Source organism: Cebus imitator, unplaced genomic scaffold (genome assembly GCF_001604975.1).
Source record: "Cebus imitator isolate Cc_AM_T3 unplaced genomic scaffold, Cebus_imitator-1.0 Scaffold107, whole genome shotgun sequence".
Lineage (NCBI taxonomy): Eukaryota > Metazoa > Chordata > Mammalia > Primates > Cebidae > Cebus > Cebus imitator.
The window spans coordinates 4,644,993-4,670,764 of record NW_016107422.1 but is presented as its reverse complement, the minus strand read 5'-3'; the positions used below and the strand labels follow the sequence as shown (position 1 = coordinate 4,670,764).

The window sequence follows — 25,772 nt, the reverse complement described above, 5'->3', positions numbered from 1 at the left end:
TGTAGGACACTCTGAAAACAGAGTATAAATACTTGAGAACTACCACTACATTCAATGATTTCCAGTGATTTATTCCAAATGACCAAACTCATATGATACAGTTGATTGTAGTTCAGAATTCAACTCCATGTGAAAAGCAATTATGAGTATTCTCTTTTCTGTTTTGTGACAGATGGAGGAGAATGGAATATTTTGGGGGCCACCCTACCTCCTTCAATAACCCCTGCTTCATACTTCCCTGACAACTTCCGCCTCCTGTCATTCCTTGTTAAAATCACCTAGGCCTTCGGTACTAAGCTGTCAGCAGAAACAGTGCCCATGTCTGTCCTATCCCTGAGCCCTAAGTGCCTACACTCTCTTCCACAACGCCAGTCACTACTGAATGAATGAAGGTCTCACTGATTCACGGCTAAACAGAAAGTGTTCATCTTTTAGAAAAAATAAATTGACAACGAAATAAACTTACTAAGGGAATCACCACAGTTGCTGATATCAACTGCACTAAGACCAGGTAACTCAGGGCACATCTGTCCAGTTGTGGCACCCACTTTCTCAGGCTTGTGGAGGGAATCCTTTTGGATTTTCCTTTCAACTTCAGTGAGCCACAGAGTTAAAAAGGGGTCATTTTGAATTTCAGTTTCTCTAGGCAGAACTTCCACATCTGCAGGAATACTTCCTCTGGTTTTGGAAGAGAGATTTCCTGGTTTAGCGGCAGAGTCGGCTGCATCTTCAGCTTTAGCTGGTGTTCGGTTTCCAGCTGAAAGCTTCCTGGGAGTAAGAGTTTTATCACCAGCCTCAAAGCCTTCGTTTTTACGCGGATTCACAGATTCTCTTCTACCAATAGTATACAGGTGTTTGTTCTTATGTTTTTCTGGAGAATTTTGTTGCTGTGGATATTGTTCAGGGGTTTTCATTTGAGCCGGCTCATAGAGAGGAGAGCTGGCACCCACAGCCTTGCTGGGAGTCTGAACAGACTCCACGTCTCTTCCCTTGCCCTTGGCCTGGGCGAGCTCTCGCTCAGGCGAAGCAGGCTCTGCCATGGCGTGGCTGCTTCCACCAGATTTCGGTCTTGACTTACGTGAGAACAACAGTTGTGTCTCCTGCTGTAAACCATCAGCATTTTCTTTTTCTGTTGTGTAATCAGTTTGTAATCCAGATTTTCTACGATACTGTGGAAGATTTTCTTTTTGTGATTTTACATCCAACTCTTTCTTCATTGACTGATACAGCTTCCTAAAGGGAGATTCGTTTTTTTGGCTATCGTCAAGACACTGTGTAGTGGAAGGAGACTTCAGTTCTCCACAATGGCTCATTAATTTTACCCTGGAAATTTCTCTAAAATCCCCAGAAATGCGATGAGCTGCATTTCTGCCATTACGTCCAGCATGTTCTGAGGAATGAACATCAGATGTTTCCTGGGCAATGCTGTCTTCTGAGTCATCTGCAGTACTGTCTTCTTTGACAGTGTTGATATGTACCTGAGGACTTCCTGATACTTTTCCTTCAGTGATTTTTGAATAGGCCTTGGAATCTGGAGCTTTCCCATCTTGGCAATTATTATGAAATAAGAAACAGAAGTTCAACGTTTTCTCAATGGTTAACATTTGCGGAATTCAATATTTTAATTGTTTCAGATTGTCTTATAAGCTAGCTTTTACTTAGCCTACAAATTATTTAATGCCTAAAACTTGCAAGTCTCAAGGTATTAGTATTATAATACAGATAAATAAATCACATTAGTCCCAATAACCAGTATGCAATATCACATGCTATCAAACTACTGAGAACTGAGCTGGCAGCTGAACAGGCAGTTTCCTCGTGCCTGGAGTCTCTCCTAAGCACAGCACCCCATCAGTCACCAAGGGAAAAGAGTTAGGCATCTGCCTGTTGTTGACATGATAAATGACACCTCCTCCATTTCTGACAGGCTAGGTGTTTAGCACTGCATTCTTCTTGACTTTTCTTTGCCATTATGCTTCACAAAGACCTGATCTTTCAGGATGCCAGAACTAAACCCAACCGCTACTCACCAGGGTTAGAAGAGAAGCTAGATCTTGAGACACGACGTGCTGGCTCCTGTGAGTTGGGAAAATAAGAACAGTTATTTGCAGGTCTTTCTAAATACTGACAGTCACAACAGTGAAAAAGTATTGATTGTTTTCTGGCCAGGCATGGTGGCTCATGCCTGTAATCCCAGCACTTTGGGAGGGCAAGGTGGGCGGATCACTTGAGGTCAAGCGTTTGAGACCAGCCTGACCAACATGGTGAAACCCCATCTCTACTAAAAATAAAAAAATTAGCCAGGCATGGTGGCCAGGTACCTGTAGTCCCAGCTACTCAGGAGGCTGAGGCAGGAGAATCTCTGGAACCCAACAGGCAGAGATTTCAGTGAGTGGAGATCGTGCCACTGCACTCCAGCCTAGGCGACAAAGCGAGACTTCATCTCAAAAAAAAAAGTTTTCTTTACCAAACCACTCCTGTATGACTTTTAAAGACTGTTTGAGAAATGAGCTCAAGTCATTTGGGAGCTTGGTCAGGATAAAAGTGCTTCTTAATTGACTTGTTTAAAAATAGTGAGTGATTAATGGGAAACAAACTCAAGGCTTAAAATCATTACAATCGAACTCAGTGCATTTTTAGAACTTCTTTTAAAGTTATTTCCCAACATCATATTGTGGAAGAACCAAGTTAATATTAAACATCACCTATACTGAAGATCTGTAGCCCACCATGAACACAGAACTGTGGACTGCATCATCAGTTTTCTCAGAAATGAGCCACAGGGGCTGGGCGTGGTGGCTCATGCTTGTAATCCCAGCACTTTGGGGGGCCCAAAGGGAGTGGATCATAGGGTCAAGAGATGGAGACCATCCTGGCCTTCATGGTGAAACCCTGTCTCTACTAAAAATACAAAAATTAGCCAGGCGTGGTGGCCCGCACTTGTAGTCCCAGCTACTGGGGAGGCTGAGGCAGAAGAATCACTTGAACCCAGGAGGTGGAGATTGCAGTGAGTGGAGATTATGCCACTGCACTCCAGCCTGGCAGCAGAGCAAGACTCTGACACACACACAAAAAAAAAAAAAAAAAAAAAAAAAAAAAGAAAGAAAAGAAATGAGCCACAGGACCTGTGGATGAACTACTGCTCCACTCGGCATGTGTGCCCTCCTGGGTGGATGTGAGAGCCTGGATTCACCCTAAGTGAAGTCGTGGCACAAGCATGCATGGTACATCCATGGGTACTGCAACCTCCCAGCCTGGAAGCAGGCGCAGCACCCCCACCTGGCTCCCCAGAGACAATGCCCTAACTTCCCTTCATACGGAATTGTTTCTAGAAGGGTGGAAGAACTAAAGAATAACACATATATAAAACTTTTATAAAAGTCTGATGTCCCAAAAGAAGAAAAGCTTATCATCTGGATTATTAAGAAAATATCTAAAACATACTACCAAAGGCAAAGAATCTAACTTCCTTAGTTAATTTCAAGTTTATTGATATATAACACCTTGCTTCTAAATTTATCTATGTGAGGGATGAGTTTTTTATTTCCAATCTGAAGTGGAACAAGAATCTATGACTAAACAATATAAATGAACTACTAATAAAATCATGAATATATAAAGTATAGAACCTCATTTTTGCTGATGACTATATTTAATAGCCACAAAATTGCTGTTGAATTGCTGTCATATTTCCTACCTACTCCATTTCAGTACTTACTTGATCACAGACCAGCAACAGAACAGTTCCTAGACTGTCAAGTGGCAGATATCTAACCTACAGTTCAACTCTTTCTGGTCGATTTACTCCCATAGACTAACAAGTTGGCTGGTGACTGCGGTGTGGGATGCCTCAGAAACTGCTTCCAGCACAGGAACTGATGACCAACAGGCTCAACATTCAGGCATTCCTCTAGGGAAGAGGCAGTACTTAACATGGCAAAAATGGGTTGGGCATGGTGGCTCACTCCTGCAATCCCAGTACTTTGGGAGGCCAAGGCTGGTGGATCTTGAGGTCAGGAGCTCGAGACCAGCCTGGCCAATATGGTGAAACCCTGCCTCTACTAAAACTACAAATTAGCTGGGCATGGTGGCGCACACCTGTAGTCCCAGCTACTCAGGAGGCTGAGGCAGAAGAATCGCTTGAACCCAGGAGGCAGAAGTTGCAGTGAGCCGAGATCATGCCACTGCACTCCAGCCTGGGCGACAGAGCAAGACTCTATCTCAAAAACAAAAAGGCAGAAATGTTGAATTTCAAGTACTTGTTGTTAATTTCAGGTGCACCTAAGATAACTCTCCTAAGCCAAGATATTCCAAGGAGCTCATATGAAACTAGCTTTAGGAGCACTCTAAGATGTAGGAAAAATATAAATTCTCAGGGCTTATCCTAAGCCTAAATCACACTAAATTTCCAAGCATGTGCCGACAATTGTGTTTTAATAAGCTGTACAATTAAAACACCTCTCCCACACTGATGTATTCAATCTAAATACCCAAGCACATGCTGATGATTACGTTTTCATAAGCTGTACAGTTAGAATACCTCTTCCACACTGATATACTCAAACTATAGGATTCTCTCACATGACAAAGCACAAGGATCCCTCTTCCCATTTCATGGGTAGTCTGTCTATCAAAATAGAGAAGCATCTTTGGCACTCAACGATTTTCACGATGTGATTATTTCAGACACATAAAGATGGATGAGTACAATGCCTGGGATACAAAATGAGCCACCAGATAATGCAATTCCCAAATGTTAGCTCTGTGTGTTGGGGTTATCTTACTCCTGGGCTTGCAAAAAGATCTTAACATACTCTAGTAGACTTTTTGGCCAAAAGCATAAGACCAACTTAGTACTCTGATTTTGAATAACAAAGAGGAAATATTGGCCGGGCACGGTAGCTCACGCCTGTAATCCTAGCACTTTGGGAGGCCAAGGTGGGTGGATCACCTGAGGTCAGGAGTTCAAGACCAGCCTGGCCATCATGGTGAAATCCCATCTTAATTTAAAAAAAAAAAAAAAAAAAAAGGGGGGGGGAAATATTATTTTAGATTAGTTCAATATGTCTACGTTCCACTTGTTTTAATACTTCAGTTACATTTTCCTACTATAACCAGTAACCACTCTCTTTGTCACTGATTTCAAGTAAGAAATCATCAAAGCATACGTGAATGATCTCATATTACCAAAAAGAATCAGAGCCCAAACTTGAATATTTCCCATCACCTGTCCATGTATTTTTCTTGGAAATTCAGTTGACTTGCTTCTCTTCTGAAGACTTTCATTTTCATACCTGCAGTGCATAAACAACAGACATAAAACCTGATCAAAAATTTGTATTCTGGGGCTGAAGTCTCCGTATCCACTTAACGTCCAAGGATCAAGAACAAACTTTGGGTTTTGTTCAAGACACGACTTTATACAAAGAAATAAACTTAGAGTTAGAAAAGTGCTTTTACACTAAAAACTTAGATAAGCTGCGTGAAGTTTGTTTTGAAACACCAGTCAGAGGTTGTCGGCCCAGTTTGACCTCTGATCACTGACGACCAGCCCAGGTATGATTCGACAATGTTCCCGAGCACCTTCTATGAGAGAAGCTAATGAACATGAGAGCAAAGACAAATTTCTTCTAGTTTAAGTCCATGTAAATCATCTGATGGCTTGGAAGTCCAGCCAGGAAGCCTGTAGGTAATTGAATCTCTCTCACATTGTGAAGTCACATACTTCAGGGTAAAGAAAAGGCTATGCTTATGCTACAGAGTAACTACAAAGCTATTCCTTAGAACACTATGATCACTTCAGTTTCCCACATACTCAGTCTATGTCTGAACAAGACAAGAACATCTTAGGAAGACTACATGTAGCAAGATACATAATTGTCCTGGCAAACCTCAGTGATCAAGCCACAAAGCAATCCTTTATTTTGCATAATGAAAACTCCTCAGCCTCAGTGAAATAACCTGATTTGAATTTATATGCAACCTAAGTAAAATCTGAAGCAGTCAGACATCTGAAATTGTTTCTCATAGTAGAGTTTAGAATCAAGTCTGTCTTTCTAAGGTTCACTTTCTAATCTTTCTTGGATGTCTTTAATCATTTGAATTTTTCTCAATTTGGATAATGTCTTGTTTTGGCAAAAGAGTTCAGCTCTCCAATCCATACTGAAAACTTCCTACCTATAGGCTGGGCGTGGTGGCTCATGCCTGTAATCCCAGCACTTCGGGAGGCTGAAGTGGGCAGATGACTTGAGGCCAGGACTTTGAGACCAGCCTGGCCATCACGGTGAAACACTGTCTCTACTAAAAAATTTTTTAAAAATAGCCAGGCATTGTGGCAAGCACCTGTAATTCCAGCTACTTAGGAGGCTGAGATATGAGAATCACTTGAACCTGGGAGGCGGAGGTTGCGGTGAGCCAAGATCACAAGAGTGCACTCCAGCCTAGGTGACAGAGCAAGACTCTGTCTCAAAACAAACAAACAAAAACTTCCTACCTAGAAGTCTGTATTCAATAAAAATACTCTTTAAAAATGAAGGCAAACTTCCAAGAAGCACAGTAAAAGACATGATGAGGGAATTTAAGTGGTACATTAAAAAACTATCTAATACAAATGAAGACAGTAACAGAGACAGAGATCCATTTAGCAGAATGGATTTTTAAATGACCCACTAATATGTTGTCTACCAGAGACACAATTTTGATTCAAAGACACAAATTGTTTGAAATAAAAGCATGGAAAAGATAAACAAACTATGCAAACAGCAACCAGAGGGGAACTGGAGTGCTCTACTAACGTGAAACAAAATCGTCTCAGACAAAAATTATACATAGAGAAAAAGAACATTTTATATAAGGATCAATTCAGCAAGAATATATTCCAGTTAAACACAAGAGTTCACCTGACAACAAGCTCTAAGAAATAACTTAAACCATAAAAATTAAGAAAAGTTAAAATTAAGGGGGTGGAAATTTATACTACACAAGCACTAATCAAAAGGAAATTAGTTTAGCTATATTCGTTATCCAAAGGAAACATGAAGCAGAAAAGAAAGCATTGCTAAAAATAGAGGACATCTCTCAATGAAAAAAAGAGTTCCATGCACGTGGAAGACATAATTCTAAATGTGTGCACCATAGGTCAGCCTCAAAATATACAAAGCAAAAACTGACAGAGATAAAAACAAATCAATCAACCAATCCCCAGTAGGTGATTTGAACATATCTCTTAATAATAATAGAGGGGAAATTACGAGGTATAGAGAAGATATGAATCTAATGGGGATGTGTGTATCTGTGTGTGTATATATATATATATATATATACATACATATATATATGTATATATATATTATATGCATATCATATATCAGATACTGTAGAATACAGTTTTCAATTACACAGGGCAGATTAGTAAAACAATTAACCATATCTGATCATAAAGCAAGCCTTGACACATTTAAAAGATGACACTTGTCAAATGTCCAACCAGAATGAATTCTGTGTAATTCTGTATATTATTGCATATATTATATTTTTTTCAGTGAAATATTTATGCCATGAGAAGGAACAAACCACAGATGTCCAACATGCTATGAATCTCACACACATAAAAAGCACAAGCCAGACACAAATGTATATATTATTATATCACTGTTAAGGACTTTCATAAGAACAGACAAAACTATAGTGTTCAGAGATCCATGCTTAGGTAGTAAAACTCCAGACATTTATGATATCCTAAAAGCCACGATGGTGGTTTACTTGCTAAGGAAGTTGTGATTAGAAAACAGCCTTTTAAAAAAAGCTTGGGGAAATGTTCTATGTTAGTCTGCTAGGGCCACTATAATAAAGACCCACAGGCTGAATGCCTTCAACACCAGACATGCACTTCTCAGTTCTGGAGGCTGGAAGTCCGAGCGCAGGTGTCAGCTGGGTCGGATTTCTCTGTGCCCCTCTCCTTGACTTGCCCATGGCTGCCTTCTTGCTGCCTCTCCTCATGGGCTTTCCTCTATGCATATGTTCCCTAATCTCCTCTTATAATGACACCAAGCAGCAGATTAGGGCCCATACTGATGGCCTCAAAAAGGCTTCATTGCCTTTTTAAATGTCCTCTCTCCAAATTCAGTTTCATTCTAAGGTACTAGGGATTAGGAAGTCAGCATATGAATTTGGGGAGAGCACAAATCAGTCCGTAATAGGTAGCAGCAAAAAGGGTATTCACATGATAAACTGGCCTGTACATCTTGTTTCGTACCTTTTTCTCTGAGTGTATTTTGCTTTAAAATAAAAAAGAATAAAATTAGCTAGGCATGGTGGCATACGCCTGTAGTCCCAGCTACCAGGGAGGCTGAGGCAGGAGAATCATTTGAACCTGGGAGGCAGAGGTTGTAGTGAGCCAAGATCATGCTACTGCACTCCATCCTGGCAACAAAGCGATACATCATTTCAAAAACAATGAATAGAAAAATCTCATGCAGTTTCACACTTGCAAGAAAATAACAAACTCCTTTGGGACAAGGTCAACCTTCCTCTGCATAATTATCGCATCCAAATCCGTGAATTCCATCACATTTTGTCGCAATTAGTCATCCTCCTAGATCCGTATCCTTTTAAATTAAGATTATTGTTGTGGAAATCTGAAACACTCTGACAACCATGAACAGTAAAGAAGAATTACAGTTGACTATGACACTAGTTTATGGTTAATCAGGAGGTGACATTAACTGTTAGCCCAATCAGCTTTTACCTACCTGAAAGATCGATCAATAATAGTTATTACATCTCCATGTTTTAGCTGTACAGGCTCATCAATAACAGACCCATTTACTTGTGTTGGATTTGTGGAACTAAAATTATGCAATACTGCCTGAAAATGAAAGAAGGGGGAAATATGTAACTAATGAACAGATTAAAAGTGAACTAAAAAGTTTTAAAAATAGACCTCCAAAAAACCACTTACCTCCTGCTCATTGATTTCAATTTTGCAATGTTGTTTTGACACAACAGGCAGCTGGATGCGGATGTCACATTCAATACCCCTTCATGCAAAAGAAGAAGGTGGGTTTGGTTGTTGCAACTTTTTAAAACATTAGCACAATTTCCCGAAATAAAACACAATTTGACTAGCATGTTTGGTCTGCAAATATAAGGACATAAAGAAGTAACAAACAAAATGGGCAATGTAAAGGATCTTTGTATTTTGCAGAGAACTTTTGGAAGCATTAAACATGTAACTATTAGGTCTTTAAAACAGAGAGTATATAAAAATAAGAGAAAACAATAGAATACAAATTGAATTACCTTTTATATAAAAAGCTATACTTAAAAGGCACAAAGAAAGGAGTACTTACATCAATTTTGGACAATGACTATTTTTAATACCCTGTGCTTTTTCAAAAAAAGTTTGTTTGTAATGTTAACTATGGTTAATGGTTTAATCATCCCCAAATGTGCTTATTTTATGCTAGCACTTCCGTGTATCAGTTTCCTCATATACAATAAAGAGATTACATTAGAACCTACATCATGTGATGTTCCAACAGCTAAATGAGCTGTACACGTCACGAATTTGCCTAGCACATAGTAAATGCTTATTATGGGGAAGCTTTTTATTGTTTTAAAACCACACTGTATTTACCGACAGATTCAAAATTCTCTAAACAATAAAAATACTAATTTGCATGCAACAACAACAAAAAAATCTAAATTCAACTTGTTTTTCCACAGAAAGCTTTGGCAAAGCAGCAGAAGAGACAATTCCCAAACCTGCACAAACTAATAATCAGAAGAACCATTAGGTTCCTGGATTCTTCAGTATTCCTGTTCTACCCTGTGATCTTAAAAATTTGAACAAACTGGGGCCAGGCACCATGGCTCACTCCTGTAATCCCAGCAGTTTCGGAGGCCGAGGGGGTGGATCATCTGAGGTCGGGAGTTCAAGACCAACCTGGCCAACGTGGTGAAACCCTGTCTCTACTAAAAATACAAAAATTAGCTGGGCGTAGTGGCTCACGCCTGAATCCTAACCACTCAGGAAGCTAAGGCACAAGAATCGCTTGAACCTGGGAAGTAGAGGTTGCAGTAAGCCGAGTCATGCCATTGCACTCCAGCCTGGGTGACGGAGCAAGACTCTGTCTCCAAAACAAACAAAAAATATAAAAATAAAAATAAAAATTGAACAAAGTATGCAATGGCCTGTCCTCCATCTGAACCTTTGGAGTCTAAGAATACCTCTTCCTACCCATGTTATGTGACCAAACCCAGATTAGTTTCTAAATTATAAAATCTTGCATGAAAATATATTCAAGTACTACTGTAAAAAAGCAAAAGGACTGTCACTTAAAATGAAATGTTTATATTTTTCCTTTTGAAAAGAAAGGTATCTATGAAAATCGAAAAGCTTCTTTAAGCCCAATAAGATAATTTGATTTTAAGGTAACAGAACATCTGAGCAACGGAGAGACTATCCCTTACAACTGAGAATTTGTCTGACAGGAAGACTACTGTAGATGAGTGTTTCTGAGCCATGGCACTGCTGACGTCTTGGGCCAGGTGCTTTTGTATTGTGGGGGCTGCCCTGAGCCTAGTAGGATCCCCACCATGACTCCTCCTCCGTGATGACAGCACATGCTCCCCTCCTGTATTGTGACATGGAAATTCTCCAGATTTTATCCAATGACTTGTGGAAGGTAAGATAGCGCTCCTGTGAGAACCACTGCTATCAAGTGATCGCAAATCCATGGCGCCAGCCCGTGGTCTACTGACCCTTGCCAGAATGCTAAGTATAGATCACATCCCCTATGCCAGGCACCACCCCTGGCCCTGCACACATGATTAGCAACAAGATAGTCCTTTCCTTTGGGGAGCTCAGTCTAGTGGGAGACAAACCCACAACTTACCCCTGAAGCCGTGGGGTTGGAAATACAAGCTTTCACGAAAGGCTTCCTCAGAGGTGACATTTAACCTGACGCCTGAATGATGGAAATCACACAAGTTTGGGGAAAGAGAGAACTTTCCCATGATAAACTTCCAAGTGTGTAAAAAGCACCAAGGTGAACAGGGCTTGGAATGCCTTAGGTGGGAGGAGCAAGGAAGGGGATGGGGTCAGCAGGGTGGGGTGAGGCAAGGATGGGAGGCAGGACCCAGACCACATAGGAAGTGACCCCTTCTCAGGCCTCTAGTGGGACACATGTCAGAGGCTGATAGGGGCACTGTTCGCAACTGTGCCTGTTATACAGGGACAGCGTTATTCAAACGGGACAGCAACGTAAGAGGAAAGGTTCTCAAATGCCAGGCAGGAAGACTTTCTGTCCCGTTTTCCTATCGCCAAAAAGAGCCAAGAACCTTCATTCTCTCAGTGTCCCAAGTGGCCAGGGATGCCCACTACCGAGGGTCCCAGGGGCACACAGTGTCTTCTGACGCCCGCCTGAAGCCCGTGAGATATGAAGACCGTCTACATCTTTCTTTATCGCGATTAGAAAACCGAGTTTTTAAATTGGCTTGATTTCTAAAACCACTTAAATATACAAACACTAGCATCAAATTTCTATTTGGCAAAACAAACAAAACACAACTCTGTCAACTCAGTAACACGGAAGAAGCACCAAGGAAATGCGACCACAGGACCGAATCGCAGAGCACATTCCTGGACCGTGTACTGTGATAAAGACATTTTCCTTTCTGGGCTAAACCGTCCGCGCGCGCCCGCGGGGCTCACCTTCCGAACAAGCAGGTGCTGAGGCTCAGGGGAAAATGGGGACCGTCGACCCCGCTCCTTTTGATAGTAACGATGCGTCTCATGGGCCCCATTTTCTAAACAATAAGCTGAGTATATAATCCGTAGAGGAAGCCCAAAGGTTTGCCCAGAAGCAGACTTACAACAACTCTTCCCCTGCAAAAGAAGCACGGATTACTGTGAGAGCAAAGGCGCTAAGAAGGGACCCGTAAGCGACGCACCAGGGCCGCGCGCCCCATTCGCGCACCCCCGGCCGCACAGGAGCACAGCGCAGCTGGCCAGCGGGGACCCCGGCACGGTCCGACCGCAGCCCCTGGCGCCCCAAAGTCCCGCGGCCCGGGTGCTGTTCCCGGCGCCTCCCTGGAGTTTCCAGAGACGCCCTCGCCAGAGCCCAGGAGGAGCCGGGTCCAGGCCGCGCGTCCCCGAGGAGCTCGGTGCGGGGGGGTCCCCGCGGCTCAGCCCCCGACCCCGGACGGTTCCCAGGAGTCCCGGCCGCGGCTCACCTGGGACGATCCGGCCCGCAAGGCCGCAGGTCGATCCACCGCTCACGGCGCACCCAAAGTCCGCCGCAGGGGGAGCCGGCCACGCGCTCACCTCCGCCCGGCCGCGCTCGCTCCGCCCCGGCCCGCGGTCCCCGCTGCTCCAGCCGCCGCCCCCGACGGGGACCCGGTGTCCCCACAGGCGGCGTCCCCCGGCGCCCGATTCCAGCGGGTCCCGCCGAGTCCTCCCGCCCGCCCGGCGCCTCCTTCCGCCAGCCCCGCGCGCCCGCCCAATTCAAACGAAAACGGAGATTCAAATTCTGGCGCTAAGCGCGACGATTGAACGGGACAGCGCGGCGCGGGACCAATAGGAAGGGCGCGAGGGCGTGAGCGGGGCGGGGGCGGGGCAACGAGGCTCCCGGGCGGGGCCGGCGCGCTCGTCCGCGGAGGGAGACCTGGTGCAGCCGGGAGAGGGCGGCCTGCGGGGGGCAGAGCCAGAGCCCGGTCACCCGGGACGGCCCCTCCGGCCACCCTGGGCTTAAAGGACCCAACACCTGGGGCACTATAACGTTACCCCTGGCCAGAAGATGTAAAACTCTTAAAAATTAAAAAACCTCAGGCGGGGCGCGGTGAAGCAGGAGGATCTCTTGAGCCCGGGAGTTCAGAACCAGCCTGGGCCACCCGGAGAGGACCGTCTCTACAAAACATTAGCCAGGCGTGGAGGCGCGCCCGTAGTTCTAGCCACTGGGAGAGCTGAGGAGGGAGGATCGCGAGTCCGGGCGGTCGAGGCTGCAGTGAGCTGAGATCGCTTCACTGCCCTCCAGCCTGGACGACAGAGCAAAGCCCTGTCTCAAAAAATGATTATAATGAGTAAATTAAATCAAAAAATGAAACCTCCCTCTTCCATCCATACATCTTAACCAAACGCAACCAGTTGTATAAAGTAGTTTCGTGTGTCGTTTCCAGCTATACGTGTCTTCTCTTTTTTCAAAAGCATAGAAAAAAAGATCATAACATACACACCGTTCTAGGCTTTGTGTTCTCTGCTTTTAACTTTCCTGAGGCTGTCTCCACTGAGCACATTCTCGCTTTTACTCTCTTGTTTCATGGCTGCAGAGCACTGGGCTTCAGGAAACCATAATGTACTTAATCCTTACTATTGCCACATATTTAGGTTTACAATGTTTTGTTATTAGAAAACATTCTTCGATTGAAATGACTTGTGCATGCCAAGATGGGTGAATCCTAAAATAATTATGCACAGGATTCTATGGGGTCTGCCTCTGTTGTGCTGGTGGAGATTCAGGCTCCGTGGGCCACCTGGGGTGAAGTGGATGGAGCCCAAACAAGCTTCTGGTGACAACCCCACCCCCACATCTCACCTCCTCCAGCTCCTCAACAAGCCTTGGAGCTTGGCTCTCCTGATCAGGAGCAGAGGTCCTCACTGTGTGGAGGGGCCCCTGACAGTTTCCTATTCCTTGCAGGGGAGTCCATGAGATCAAAACCACGTCTGTAATTACCCTCGGTGTTACTTGTCCTTCTCATTCTCTTGCTCCCAAGAGTATGGGGTGCATTCCGAAAATGCAGAAGCAGTGAGGAGACTCCCCCTGTCTCCTATTCAGCCAGGTTTTATAGAGATTTACAAAAATGTGAAGTAATGTGCTGTTTTCATTTTGTTGTTGTTTTGGATAATGCATATTTTTTTCATAAAAATAAGTTATTGGTATTAGCATGAAATAGGTGCATCACTGTCTTAAAATGAATCAATAAATTAATATTTTTGAATTTCTTAGCCTTAACTTAAAATATATAAATATAGCTAGATACAACCCATCCACATTAATAAAAATTCCTAGTGGTTCTCAACAATTCTTAAGAGCGTAAAGGGATCACAAGTTTGAAAAAACTGAGCCCTTTACTCTGGAGCATAAAGAATCAGCTGCTGATGGAAATAGAGAAACTGTGGAAAGCAACGTGAAAGCACAGGACAGCAACTCTAAATTGTATGGGCCAGGCCTGATGCAGAAAAATTGAATGCAGGGATACTATTATATAAACCTTTTAGAGGGCATGAGTTTCCATGTTATGCCCCATTAAATGATCAAACAAAGCTCACCACTGCATAACCCCATAAAATACAACTTTTCTCACCCCTTTACTGCTTGTTTCCAGGATTCCATCCTCATGGATGCAGCTTAATTCTAACTAGAAGGTTCTAGGCCAGGTGCGGTGGTTCATGCTTGTAATCCCAACATTTTGAGAGGCCAAGGTGGGTGGATCATGTGAGGCCAGCAGTTCAAGATCAGCCTGGCTAACATGGTGAAACCCTGTCTCTACTGAAAATACAAAAATTAGCCCAGTATGCTGGTGCACACCTGTAATCCCAGCTACTCCAGAGGTTGTCACTTGAACCCAGGAGGCAGAGGTTGCAGTGAGCCAAGATCATACCACTGCACTCCAGCCTTGGTCACAGAGTGAGACTCTGCCTCAAAAAAAGACCTAGGAGGTGCTGGAATATCTGTCCAATAATCCACACACTAGTGAACACCAGGGGACCCGTTCTCGAGAGAGAGCAGAAAATTAAAGGAAAGATGCCGGGGAATGGTGAGAGTGGTGGGTCTTAGATCCTTAGGACAGCCTATCTTTGAACTGTTTTATGAATTGTAAACCAGATCTCTGGACTGTGGGCAGAACCCTAAGCCTCCCATTCCCAGGATGGCTTCTGGCTCTGTGTCTCCCTCAGTGTGATCAGCATCTCTAATGGGGTGTGGAATAAAAGCCTGTGGCTAGAGCACTGGAGACCCAGGATGTGCAGGAAGAGCCTTTCCAGGGGTTATGTGGATCAGAGGAGCCTCAGGGAATCGGTTTCCATATCCTCAAAGTCCACACCCTCTCATGCCCAAACTGAGTCAGCCCTGGAACAGGTCTCCAAAGGAGTCCCTGCCCCAGGTCCTTTTCACACTTCCTACTCCCAGCCTCAGATCTCATCTGCCTGGAGCTTACACTGGACATTGCCCCAGGCAACCAGCAAAGTAACCAGCCAGCAATTCCCTTAACTGTATCCATCCGTCTGATTAAGGTGTATACTTACAACAATATTTGATTGTACATTTCATACAATTGTAATTTGAAACACTCGTGTTGTTTCATCAACTGTTTTAGTAAATATGTATATAAATAAATGTGTGATAAGTGTATGAGTGTGTATATATAAAAAAGAAGAGACGGCTAGGCAAGGTGGCTCATGCCTGTAATACCAGCACTTTGGGAGATCCAGGCAGGAGTGGAGGTCAGGAGTTGGCGATTAGCCTGGGCAACATAGTGAGATCGTCCATCTCTACAAAAAACAAGCAGACAAACAAAATAGCCAGGCTGGTGGCCTGCGCCTGTAGTCCCAGCGCTCTCGGAGGCTGAGGAAGAAGGATCACCTGGGCACAGGGGGTGGAGGCTGCAGTGAGCTGAGATCGCCCACGGCACTCCAGCGTGAGCGACATAGTGAGGCCTTGCCTTATAAATAAATAATAGGAGAAAGCAAGGAAGAGTTTCAGATAAGTAGAACAGACACGAATAGAAGACCCTTTAATACAAAAGCACGTGAGTTGCTATAGGATAAACTCAGAGGGGAAAGTGAAGCAGAAACACGAGTTCTAAGCAGTAAAGGAGCCGTGCAGAGACCTGCTTCGGAAGGCTCTCTGTCAGCCTGGGCGGGTCTCAGCGGGCGGCCCTGCGGGTTAGGGCGGTCTCTGTAGCTCTGGCTCCTGTGCTGTCAGTGCGTTTCTTTCCTGACCTTGACCTGAGGCTGCTTCTAGCATCGCAGCTCCCAGAGAGCCGTCCCGGGGCCGCCCTCAGCTGGAAGAAGCAGGTTTAAAGTTCATAACCCCCGCCCCCGCCCCCACCCCCACCCCGGGGCGGAAGATGCAGGCGCAGGGCGGGGACACCTCGGGCTCGGCCACCTGGGCCGCTGGCGCCCCCAGAAGTGCCCGTCTCGTCCCCTAAACGCGGTTAATCTGGGCGGGGTCCCATCCACACACTGCAGAGCCGTGTGATGCAGGTGCCCCCGAGCCCACGCGGAGACCCGGATCCCGGCGGTTCACCTGGCTCCCTACCCAGGCCCTTTACCCTGCAGTGGCTGCAGAGAGGGGCGCTGCGCCAGTCAAGAAAGCACCAGGCTCCCCGAACTTCACTTTCCCCGACACTGCCCCATCTTTTCATCACTGTCCCCAAGCGTACCCCTCTCCAATCAGTGGAGATAAGGAACCCTAATGTAGGGGGGAACGAGGAGGGGATGGGAAGGCCAGAAATCGTCCCCGTGGAGGGAAGCGGAGGACCAAAGGCCTTGTGAATGGGGCCATGGCACTCTCTCCAGCTCAAAGTTTGGCCAAGGCGGGGGAGGGAGGCGGGGAGCGAGCATCACTGAGCCCCTGGAGTGTGCGGTTGTCAGCTCCAGCCCTGAAGCCCGGGCACACATAATAGCCAGCAGCATCTGCCTGGCTTCAACCCCGGCGCCAAAGCTGAGCTCACTACCTGGAGTCCAAGCTCCCGGCCACCCCATGTCCTTGGCTCCCTGAGCAGGGTCCAAGTGACCCACACCCCAGGTCAGAAGCTGGACTTCTCCCATCCTTCCTTTCACTAGTGTGGGGTCGTGGGGTTGGGGGTGACTAGGGATCTGAGGGTTACTCCTTCCTGAAACCCCAGTCTCTGTGCCCGCTCAGTCCCCTGAGCCTTTGTACCCGGCCTGTCTGGGAGGCGGCTTCATCAGGGCAAATTTTCTGAAGCACAGACTGACCCACACCCCTTTCCCACATCAAATTCTGCTAGCGTCTCCCTTCCCTAAGTCTCAATCATGACAATGATGTATGTGATCTAACACTCTGCTCACCTCTGGAACTCAACTTAGGCACCTCTGTAGAGCCATCATCATAGACACAGTGAGCTCCTGCCAATTAACGCCTAGGCTTACCCCCTTCTAATTGCCCTTAGAATAGAATTTAAACTCCTGCCCGACCCTCTGAGGCCATGTGTGCCCTTGGGCCTCCTGCCTCCTGGCCACTATTGATCTCTCCCTGGGGTCAGGCAGCCTAAGCATCTTCTTTCCTGGAAGGTCCAAAGCGCTTTTCTTTCTTTCTTTCTTTCTTTCTTCCCTTCTTCCCTTCTCTCTTTCTTTCTTTCTTTCTTTCTTTCTTTCTTTCTTTCTTTCTTTCTTTCTTTCCTTCCTTCCTTCCTTCCTTCCTTCCTTCCTTCCTTCCTTCCTTCCTTTCTTTCTTTCTTTCTTTCTTTCTTTCTTTCTTCCTTTCTCTTCCTTTCCTTCCTTCCTTTCTTCCTCTCTCTCTCTTTCTTTCTTTCTTTCTTCTTTTTTCCTTTCCTTCTTTCTTTCTTCTTTTTTCTTTCCTTCTTTCTTTTCGCGCTCTGTCACCCAGGCTGGAGTGTAGTGGTGCAATCTCAGCTCACTGCAACCTCCACCTCCCAGGTTCAAGTGATTCTCCCGCCTCAGCCTCCCGAGTAGCTGGGGTCACAGGCATGCACCACCTACCTGGCTAATGTTTAGTATTTTTAGTAGAGACGGGATTTCACCATCTTGGCCAGGCTGGTCTCAAACTCCTGACCTCACATGATCTGCCAGTCTTGACCTCCCAAAGTGCTGAGATTACAGATGTGAGCCACTGCACCTGGCCCAAAGCTCTTGGCCTGTTGAATCTGCTTTTCCCTAACCCTGGAGGAGGGAGGCAAGGAGAGATTGCAGATGGAACCACTTCTGCAACAGGCAGTTTAAGGAGCCATCAGGAGAGAAATCACCCTGGATGAGCCCTGACCTGCGAGACCTGCTTAAGCCACAGGGCCTTCTGCCCACACATGAACTGACCCCTGGAAAAAAGGGAACCAGGACACTGATCTCAATTCTCCAACTTTAGAAAAAAAATTGAAACACATCTCATTATAACACAAAATTTTGAAAAATCTTTTTTTAATTTAATAAAATACTACTACATGTTTTCATTATAGAGTATTTGAAAAATATTCTACAAATGTAAAAGGAAGAGAAGGTCACCCAGAGATGCAAAACAATAGAGTCATATTTTTAATGATTATTTTGAATAATCAACATAACATATAAATGTATATAAACACCATTTAATTCTTGTTTTTATCTCACTTTATAACATAAATATTTACTCATTCATTTTGAGTGAACATCACTTTGATAACCTTCCTTATTTTCCTCTGTTCAAAGAATGAGTTTTTTCCCCTAATATTTTATTGTTAGAAATAATGCTGTGGTGAACATCGTGAGAGAATTCTTGTTTTGATGTCACAGAGTGTGTTCTTAGGGCAGGTCTCCCAAAATCTAGTTGCTGAATTAAGCAACATTTGCCGCTTCTTGTCATCAAACTGCTTGCCTTCCAAAAGAGCTGTGACCTAGGCTGGGCATGATGCTTCACGCCTTAATCCCAGCACTTTGGGAGGCTGAGGCAGGTAGATCGCCTGAAGTCAGGAGTTTGAGAGAAGCCTGGCAAAAACGGTGAAACCTCGTCTCTACTAAAAATACAAAAATTAGGCCGGACACGGTGGCTCATGCCTGTAATCTCAGCACTTTGGGAGGCCGAGGTGGGCTGATCACAAGGTCAAGAGATTGAGACCATCCTGGCCAACATGGTGAAACCCCATATCTACTAAAACAATACAAAAATTAGCCTGGCGTGGTGGCACACGCCTGTGGTCCCAGCTACTCGGGAGGCTGAGGTGGAAGAATCACTTGAACCCAGGAGGTGGAGGCTGCAGTGAGCCAAGATTGTGTCACTGCACTCAAGCCTGGCAACAGAGCAAGACTCCGTCTCAAAAAAAACAAAAACAAAAACAACAAACAAAAAAAAATTAGCCGAATGTGGTAGCATGTGCCAGTAATTCCAGCTACTCAGGAGGCTAAGGCAGGAGAATCACTTGAACCTAGGAGGCAGAGGTTGCAGTGAGCCGAGATTGTGCCACTGCACTCCAGCCTGGGCAACAGACTGAGACTCCATCTCAAAAAAGAAAAGAAAAAAGAAAAGCCTGTGACCTTTTCTCCACTCAGTTCAATGCTTGAGAATGCCTATTTACTATCAGTCCTTTGGATTCTCATGGGAAAAGCCCCTGCTAATTTGATAAGACAAACAGGGAATATTGTTTCAACATGATTTGAAAATTAATAGAAAGGTCGAACACTTTTTATCTTCTTAAACTTTCCCCTTTTTGTTTTTGGTCAATGAAATTTGGGGCTGTTTGCCTAATTCTCCATGAATGTCTCAGAGTTTTCCTTATTAACTTATTTAATGAGTGTATATACGCTTATTCTGCAGAGTAACTCAAATTTTGAAAATCAGACATCAGGCTGAACACTATTTAACCTGCTTTACTGGATTACTTGGGAAAATGTGGATAAAGACGTTGCTGTAGCTCATAAAGCAAATTCCATTTCTTACTGACATACACAGTGGGAGCAGAAGTGGGGGGGCTGAGGCTTAAAAGCCACCTTCAATGATGATCCAAAAGCCAAGAGTAAGTCTTTCAGAAAAGAATCACTAGAGTACAAAATGGAAAAGAAAAAGTCAAATAAGTGTCGAAAGAATGTTGGGGTGCACATTGATTCCTGTGGAGGAAGGGCTTCAATTCAACTGGGGAGACTGGCAAATCCACCGTAAATGACTACACCAGCAGAGATATTCAAAAGATCATTAATGAAGTCATTGAAATAAAGTTATAGTTACAAGCAATTAATAATCAATTACAAAAGATTATTCTTTCCAATGCTAAATGTTTAAGTAACTAAGAACCTGAAACTCCCAAGCCTGTGGGCTTCATGATTCTTGGACTTTCTGGGACAGAGGGCACCTGCATCCAGCACCTTGTAATTCTTTCTCCTTAGGGTGAGGAGTGTCTCATTATTACAGAGCCTCTGGAAAGGGGATATCACAAACCATTTTTTAAGCATCTGCTTCTTACAAAATAGAAAGGAAGATATGTGATTTTGAATTTAGAGATTTACATTACTTGAGAACAGAATGTCAATTACCAATATTCTAATGATTGGTTCAAACAAATTTCCGTTATACTATAAAAATCAGTTTTGGTTCAACAAGATCTTTAGAGATGACCAATGATAAATGGAGCCCAGGTACCAAGACAACATTCTGCATAAGGGAGACAGGAGAGTGGGGGATAGAGAATGAGAGAAAGGAAAGCCAAGGAAAGACAGTGCTTTCTGGATCATACAGGCATTTGGAGCCTAAAATATGAAAACTACTTTCTTTTATTGAGAACTTCCCATTAGAGGGATGTTACTCACTTGGAAACTCAGTCTTACAGAAGTTACCAAGCTACATGATTAATATTTAGCCCTGGATCTTAAATGCAAAATTAACTTTTTCCAAAATTCATCTTTGCCAAGATGGAGATCAAGATTCCAGTGTCCTTTCAAGTTCACTGAATGGAATTTTCAGGTATGTCTCTGTTCTGTGTCAAGGAAGTCAAAATAGATGCTATTGTCTCAGATGGCTCTGAGGACCATCCCTGGAAAATATACAATATAGTTCATTTCTCCAAAATGTCCTGGAAATAATGGCAGAAATGCAACTGAGCCCACTGCAGGGGATTATGAAGAAAATCCTAGGATAATATTAGTGACCTCTAATGAAGAAAAAGATTTCCTTCCTATAAACAATGTCTTCAGCATAGCAAAAACAAAACCAGAAAGAAAGAAAGAAAAAAACAGTCTCCTTTAGGAAGCTTCATGAGTCAATAAAGGAAGAAAGCTTCATGAGTCAATAAAGGAAGAGTTTGATGTAAATTTTTTTAAATGTTCTAAAGAATAGTACAAAATTGAGGTCACAAAGTCATTATCCAACAGTAAAAGAGAGGGCTGATGTTACAGAGAGAGACACAACTAATCTCACTTAAATTAAGACCATTAAATCAAGGACATTCAATAAATGCTGGATGTGAATTTAGGTCAGTGTAATCACCACCATCCTAACAGGCATTAAACAGGTCTGTTCTGCCTTTTCAGATTCTGCCAAATCAATCCGTTGTAAAGCAGTCAATTCCCACATGTCTGTGAGAGCTGTGGCCACAACACTGGCCTCTACAGGGACTCTAACTTCATGCTAAGAAGGACCTGGGCATTAGCAACACAATTTAACTATTCAGCTTTTTTTAATTTTTATTTTTAGATGGAGTTTTGCTCTTGTTGCCCAGGCTGGAATGCAATGGCATGATCTCAGCTCACTGCAACCTCCACCTCCCAGATTCAAGGAATTCTCCTGCCTCGGCCTCCCAAGTAGCTGGGATTATAGGCCTGCACCACCACTCCCAGCTAATTTGCATTTTTAGTAGAGACAGCGTTTCTTCATGTTGGTCAGGCTGGTCTTCAACCCCCAACCTCAGGTGATTCACCCACTTTGGCCTCCCAAAGTGCTGGGATTACAGGCATGAGCCACCGCGCATGGCCTTCGGCTTTCTTTTAAACTAGAAGAAAGTTACTGTCCCCCAGAAGAACAGTAACTGAATTTAATCAGGTATTGTAGATTTATTCAAATGACAGACAGTATATGAGCAGGTAAATTCGATGTGACTTTAGTACTTTTATTCCTTTAGTTTAGATATTTTTGATTGAGTAAAGGTTAAAGGATACAAGTACTTCCCACTGAATAGGAGCTTTTACAGTGTTATCTGCATTATGGAAACATAAAACACTTGTTCACTCTACTATTAAACAAACTCATTTGAAATCCAGACATGATCACTCTTCTGCTGTATTAAGTTTTGTTGAATTAAAGAGCAACTGAAGAGACCTACCTATAATTTTAGTATGAGGCATAACATAAGCAGTCAGAGATTAGGAATCACAAGCTTCTAGTGCTTCCTGAATAAAGTCTTCAAAATATGAATTTACTCTTTGAGATGGAATTCCCAAGACAGATATAAAAAAGTAGCTACAAACACAAACTATATGGCTTAGAATAATGCTTCTTTCATTATTTTTACTGGGAATTGGCAATGTGATACTATAATGTGTTTTGATGTCCCTGCAACATGGGGCAAAAATATTTCAAAATATTCTATGCTCATAAAGAAATAAAATAGCAAATTACCTCCTTTGGATTTTAGAAACATGACTTGCAATTCTGAATTCCTTATTGCTTGGATTTAGTCTACATTGTTTGCCCTGAATCTCTACCTCTCAAACATATGAAAGATATATTTTGAGTTGCTTCGATGGGGTTTCACCATATTGGTCAGGCTGGCCTCGAACTCCTGACCTCAGGTGATCTGCCCACCTCAGCCTCCCAAAGTGCTGGGATTACTGGCAAGAGCCACCAAGCAGAGCATTTGATACATTTTGAATTCTTTGATACATTGTAAGTTACTTCTTTGTCTGATACATTTTGAATTACTTAATCGATACATTGAGTTACTTCTTCCTCTGTTACATTTTAAGTTACTTCTTTCTCCTTTTTTCTTTTGACTGATTCTTGCTTTGCCGCCCCGGCTGGAATGCAGTGGTGCAATCTCAGCTCACTGCAACCTCTGCCTCCCAGGTTCAAGCAAGTCTTAGTTCCTCAGCCTCCTGTATAGCTAGGACTACAGGTGTGTGCCACCGCACCTGGCTAATTTGTTTTTTCTTTTTAATTTTTAGTGGAGATGGGGTTTCACCATGTTGGCCAGGCTGGTCTTGAACTCCTGACATCAAGCAATCTGCTCGCTTTGGCCTCCCAAAGTGCTGGGATTACAGTCGTGAGCCACCATGCCCAGTCTTCTTTCTGGTTTTTAATCTGGTCTCTTGTGGGAAGGTTGCCCACACTTGTCTCCCCCACTTTCTTACCTGTTATGTAAGTCAGGGACAATCTAGTATTTCTTCCAGACTTAAATATTCTACTTTCATTAATCTTGGACCTAGAAGTAAGTTTGTAGCTCCATTTTGGGGGTTTTCTTTTTTTCATGGTCTTCTTTCCATTTTCATCTTTAAATTTGCTTCTGCAAATATAAGTAAACTAGGGGTGCATTGTTCTTTATTGCTATGTTTCTCATTCTTGGACATGAGGGCATTCCCTAAGGAAATCAGTAATGATTGAAACAAATCTCAAAATACAGCTAAAAGTAAACTCAAAAAGGAATGCATTTAAAAATATTAGGCTAATTTTTAAAGGTGTCGGTAATCTAAGACAGCCAATATGATGCCTTGCCAATTTATGAATAAGAAAAACCTGATTATAACAGCTTACATTATAGCAAAATGCCCGACTACACAGGCATCAAATGAGTTTCTTATCACTTAGTCATCTCGGCTAAAACAAAATAAAACTCTTCATCACCCAACTTTTGCCCTAATTCTCTCCACACACTAGTAACCTCCCTAACAACTCACATAATTATGTTCACTGTAGAATACGCACTCCCTGTATATATTGCTCTAATTGTTTAACTATTTCTACCCAATGATCCTGGTGATAGTGTCTGGAGCATCGTAAGACTGAGCTGCCCACCTTTTCACTAAATAATTTTTCACACATTTGAAGTTGAACACAACTCATTCACTTCGTGAAAAATTCTTGTTAAAATTATTAGCGGTTATTTATTTATTTAGATGGAGTCTCGCTCTGTTGCCCAGGCTAGATCCTGTAGTGTCGTGATCTCAGCTCACTGCAACTTCTGCTTCCTGGGTTCAAGTGATTCTCCTGCCTCAGCCTCCCAAGTAGCTGGGACTACAGGCATGTGACACTACACCAGGCTAATTTTTGTATTTTTGATAGAAATGGGGTTTCATCCTGTTGGCCAAGCTGGTCTTGAAATCCTGACCTTAGGTGATTGGCTCACCTTGGCCTCCCAAAGTGCTGGGTTTACAGGCATGAGCTACCATGCCCGGCCTTGTTAGCAGTTTTGACTAGTTCTTCCTTTTCCCACACTTAGTGTTTTCCCTCTATAATGACAGAAGGATTCTTTACTGTTATCTGCCGTTACTGCCTGTGTTGAATGCAGACATCTTTGAGAGAAGGTCTAAGAATAAATTCAGGTGGCACATACATTTTACCAACGTGAAGGTCATGTAATGATCATGTAATAACTGCCACCACCTTATTTGCTGTGGTCCAGTGTCCTTTAGTATTCATGTCCCTTATGTTTTTTAAAGGTTCAATATTTATTCCAATGAATTGTGCGTTTCTTCTTCCTCATAACATGTGGACTTTTTCCAACCTGCAGGTGCAGCATGTTGCTTTCATTTCAATGTTTAATTGCTCCCTGGTGTCCACGAAGTATTCCAGTGTCTTTATTTTATTAGTCCTCAGGACTCTTCCAAATATTTTATTTATTTATTTTATCTTATTTTTTTCTTTTTATCTACCATTATCTTGACCTTGATCTTCCAAATACATTAAAAGGTTTTCCTCTCCCAAAATCAGTTGTCTAATCCGCAGCATCATCTTGTATTTGTATATTTTTGAAGCCAACCAGATGTTCTCAAGGTCGAGCCCTTTCCTCAGGTGCTGGTGGGTAACTCTGGCTGCTAGTTACATCTTACCTCAAGTCAGCAACATCTGTTGTAAATGCTATACTACCAGTGGTAAAGAAACAATATCGTCTATTAGTTCCTATCCCAAAACATCATAGTGTCAGGAAGAAAGGCAACCAATCGAAACTCTCTAAAGTTCTTTCAGAGGTTTCTTGAATTAGCTTCTGCATTTTTTCAAACAAAATTTCTGAATCTGAAAGAGTGACAGGATATTGCTCGTCATTTGTGGTTTCTTCTTCACTGGAGTGTTGAGCATTTCAGTTAGCCCTGTTAAAAGAAGACATTTGAAAATGAATTAATGTGTTGCCTATAAATGCAAATGATCATCCCAGTCCCCACATGTAAAAACCAAATGATTGGGAATAAACACCAGATCACTGTCTATACTTTCTGCTGGGCTGGGCTTGAAATAAGGTGGTTCCATGAATAGTGTACTCATTTTTTTTGGAGTGCAGTGAGAAGATACACAATATATCTTCTCATCGTTCCCTTTCCTGTTGGAAAAGAAATTAGATGAAAACAGTTGACCTCAGTCATCTGCCAACCAATTCCCAAGTGGAGCTCTGGCAAGAGGACAGGATTTGGCTATTGGTGACTTCGCCTCCTGCCTCCCCTCCAGGTTCTAGAATCCTAGTGCCCTGGGGTTCCCTTCTAAACATCTTGGGTCTGAAAGTTCTGGATTTTATATGAAATGTTCCTGCATTTAATAAAATCACAGAGGGCTGTTTATATTTAGTGTTGTCAAGTAAACATGTATTAGAAAAATAGCTAGTGTCACCATGCTTCTATGTTAACACCAAAAAATAGTATTGACATAATGTCAGGAAAAAAAAAGAACATCAAATAAAGAACTTTAAGTGGAAGATTTAAGTTTCTGAAACACTGATATTAATCCATGTTCTTATTTTTTCATTGTGACAGGGGTGGGTGAAATACTTTCTACAGCTGGAGTCCATCTACAAGATGTTTCTGGGAATTCCTATTTGTGAAGGTCCCATCCAATCCTACCAATATCCATCTC

General features: G+C 43.2%; 1 protein-coding gene and 1 long non-coding RNA gene across 3 annotated transcripts in view; both read right to left on the bottom strand.

The window, feature by feature from the left end:
• MKI67 (marker of proliferation Ki-67) overlaps positions 1-12,460 on the bottom strand; it is a 29,743-nt gene extending 17,283 nt beyond the window's left edge. The window contains exons 1-7 of one of the 2 annotated variants that reach the window (XM_017537883.2): positions 12,238-12,460; positions 11,717-11,890; positions 8,960-9,038; positions 8,751-8,866; positions 5,228-5,294; positions 2,031-2,076; positions 467-1,546 (exon numbers count right to left, since the gene is read on the bottom strand). In XM_017537883.2, the coding sequence (XP_017393372.1) occupies positions 467-1,546; positions 2,031-2,076; positions 5,228-5,294; positions 8,751-8,866; positions 8,960-9,038; positions 11,717-11,808 (1,480 nt within the window). In that variant the 5' untranslated portion in view covers positions 11,809-11,890; positions 12,238-12,460. The remainder of the gene's footprint in view (positions 1-466; positions 1,547-2,030; positions 2,077-5,227; positions 5,295-8,750; positions 8,867-8,959; positions 9,039-11,716; positions 11,891-12,237) is intronic. The other variant, XM_017537885.2, reaches the window with a different exon arrangement.
• Positions 12,461-24,199: 11,739 nt separating this feature from the next.
• LOC119472593 overlaps positions 24,200-25,772 on the bottom strand; it is a 12,094-nt gene continuing 10,521 nt past the window's right edge. The window contains exon 3 of the long non-coding RNA XR_005201745.1: positions 24,200-25,018. This is a non-coding gene — a long non-coding RNA (uncharacterized LOC119472593). The remainder of the gene's footprint in view (positions 25,019-25,772) is intronic.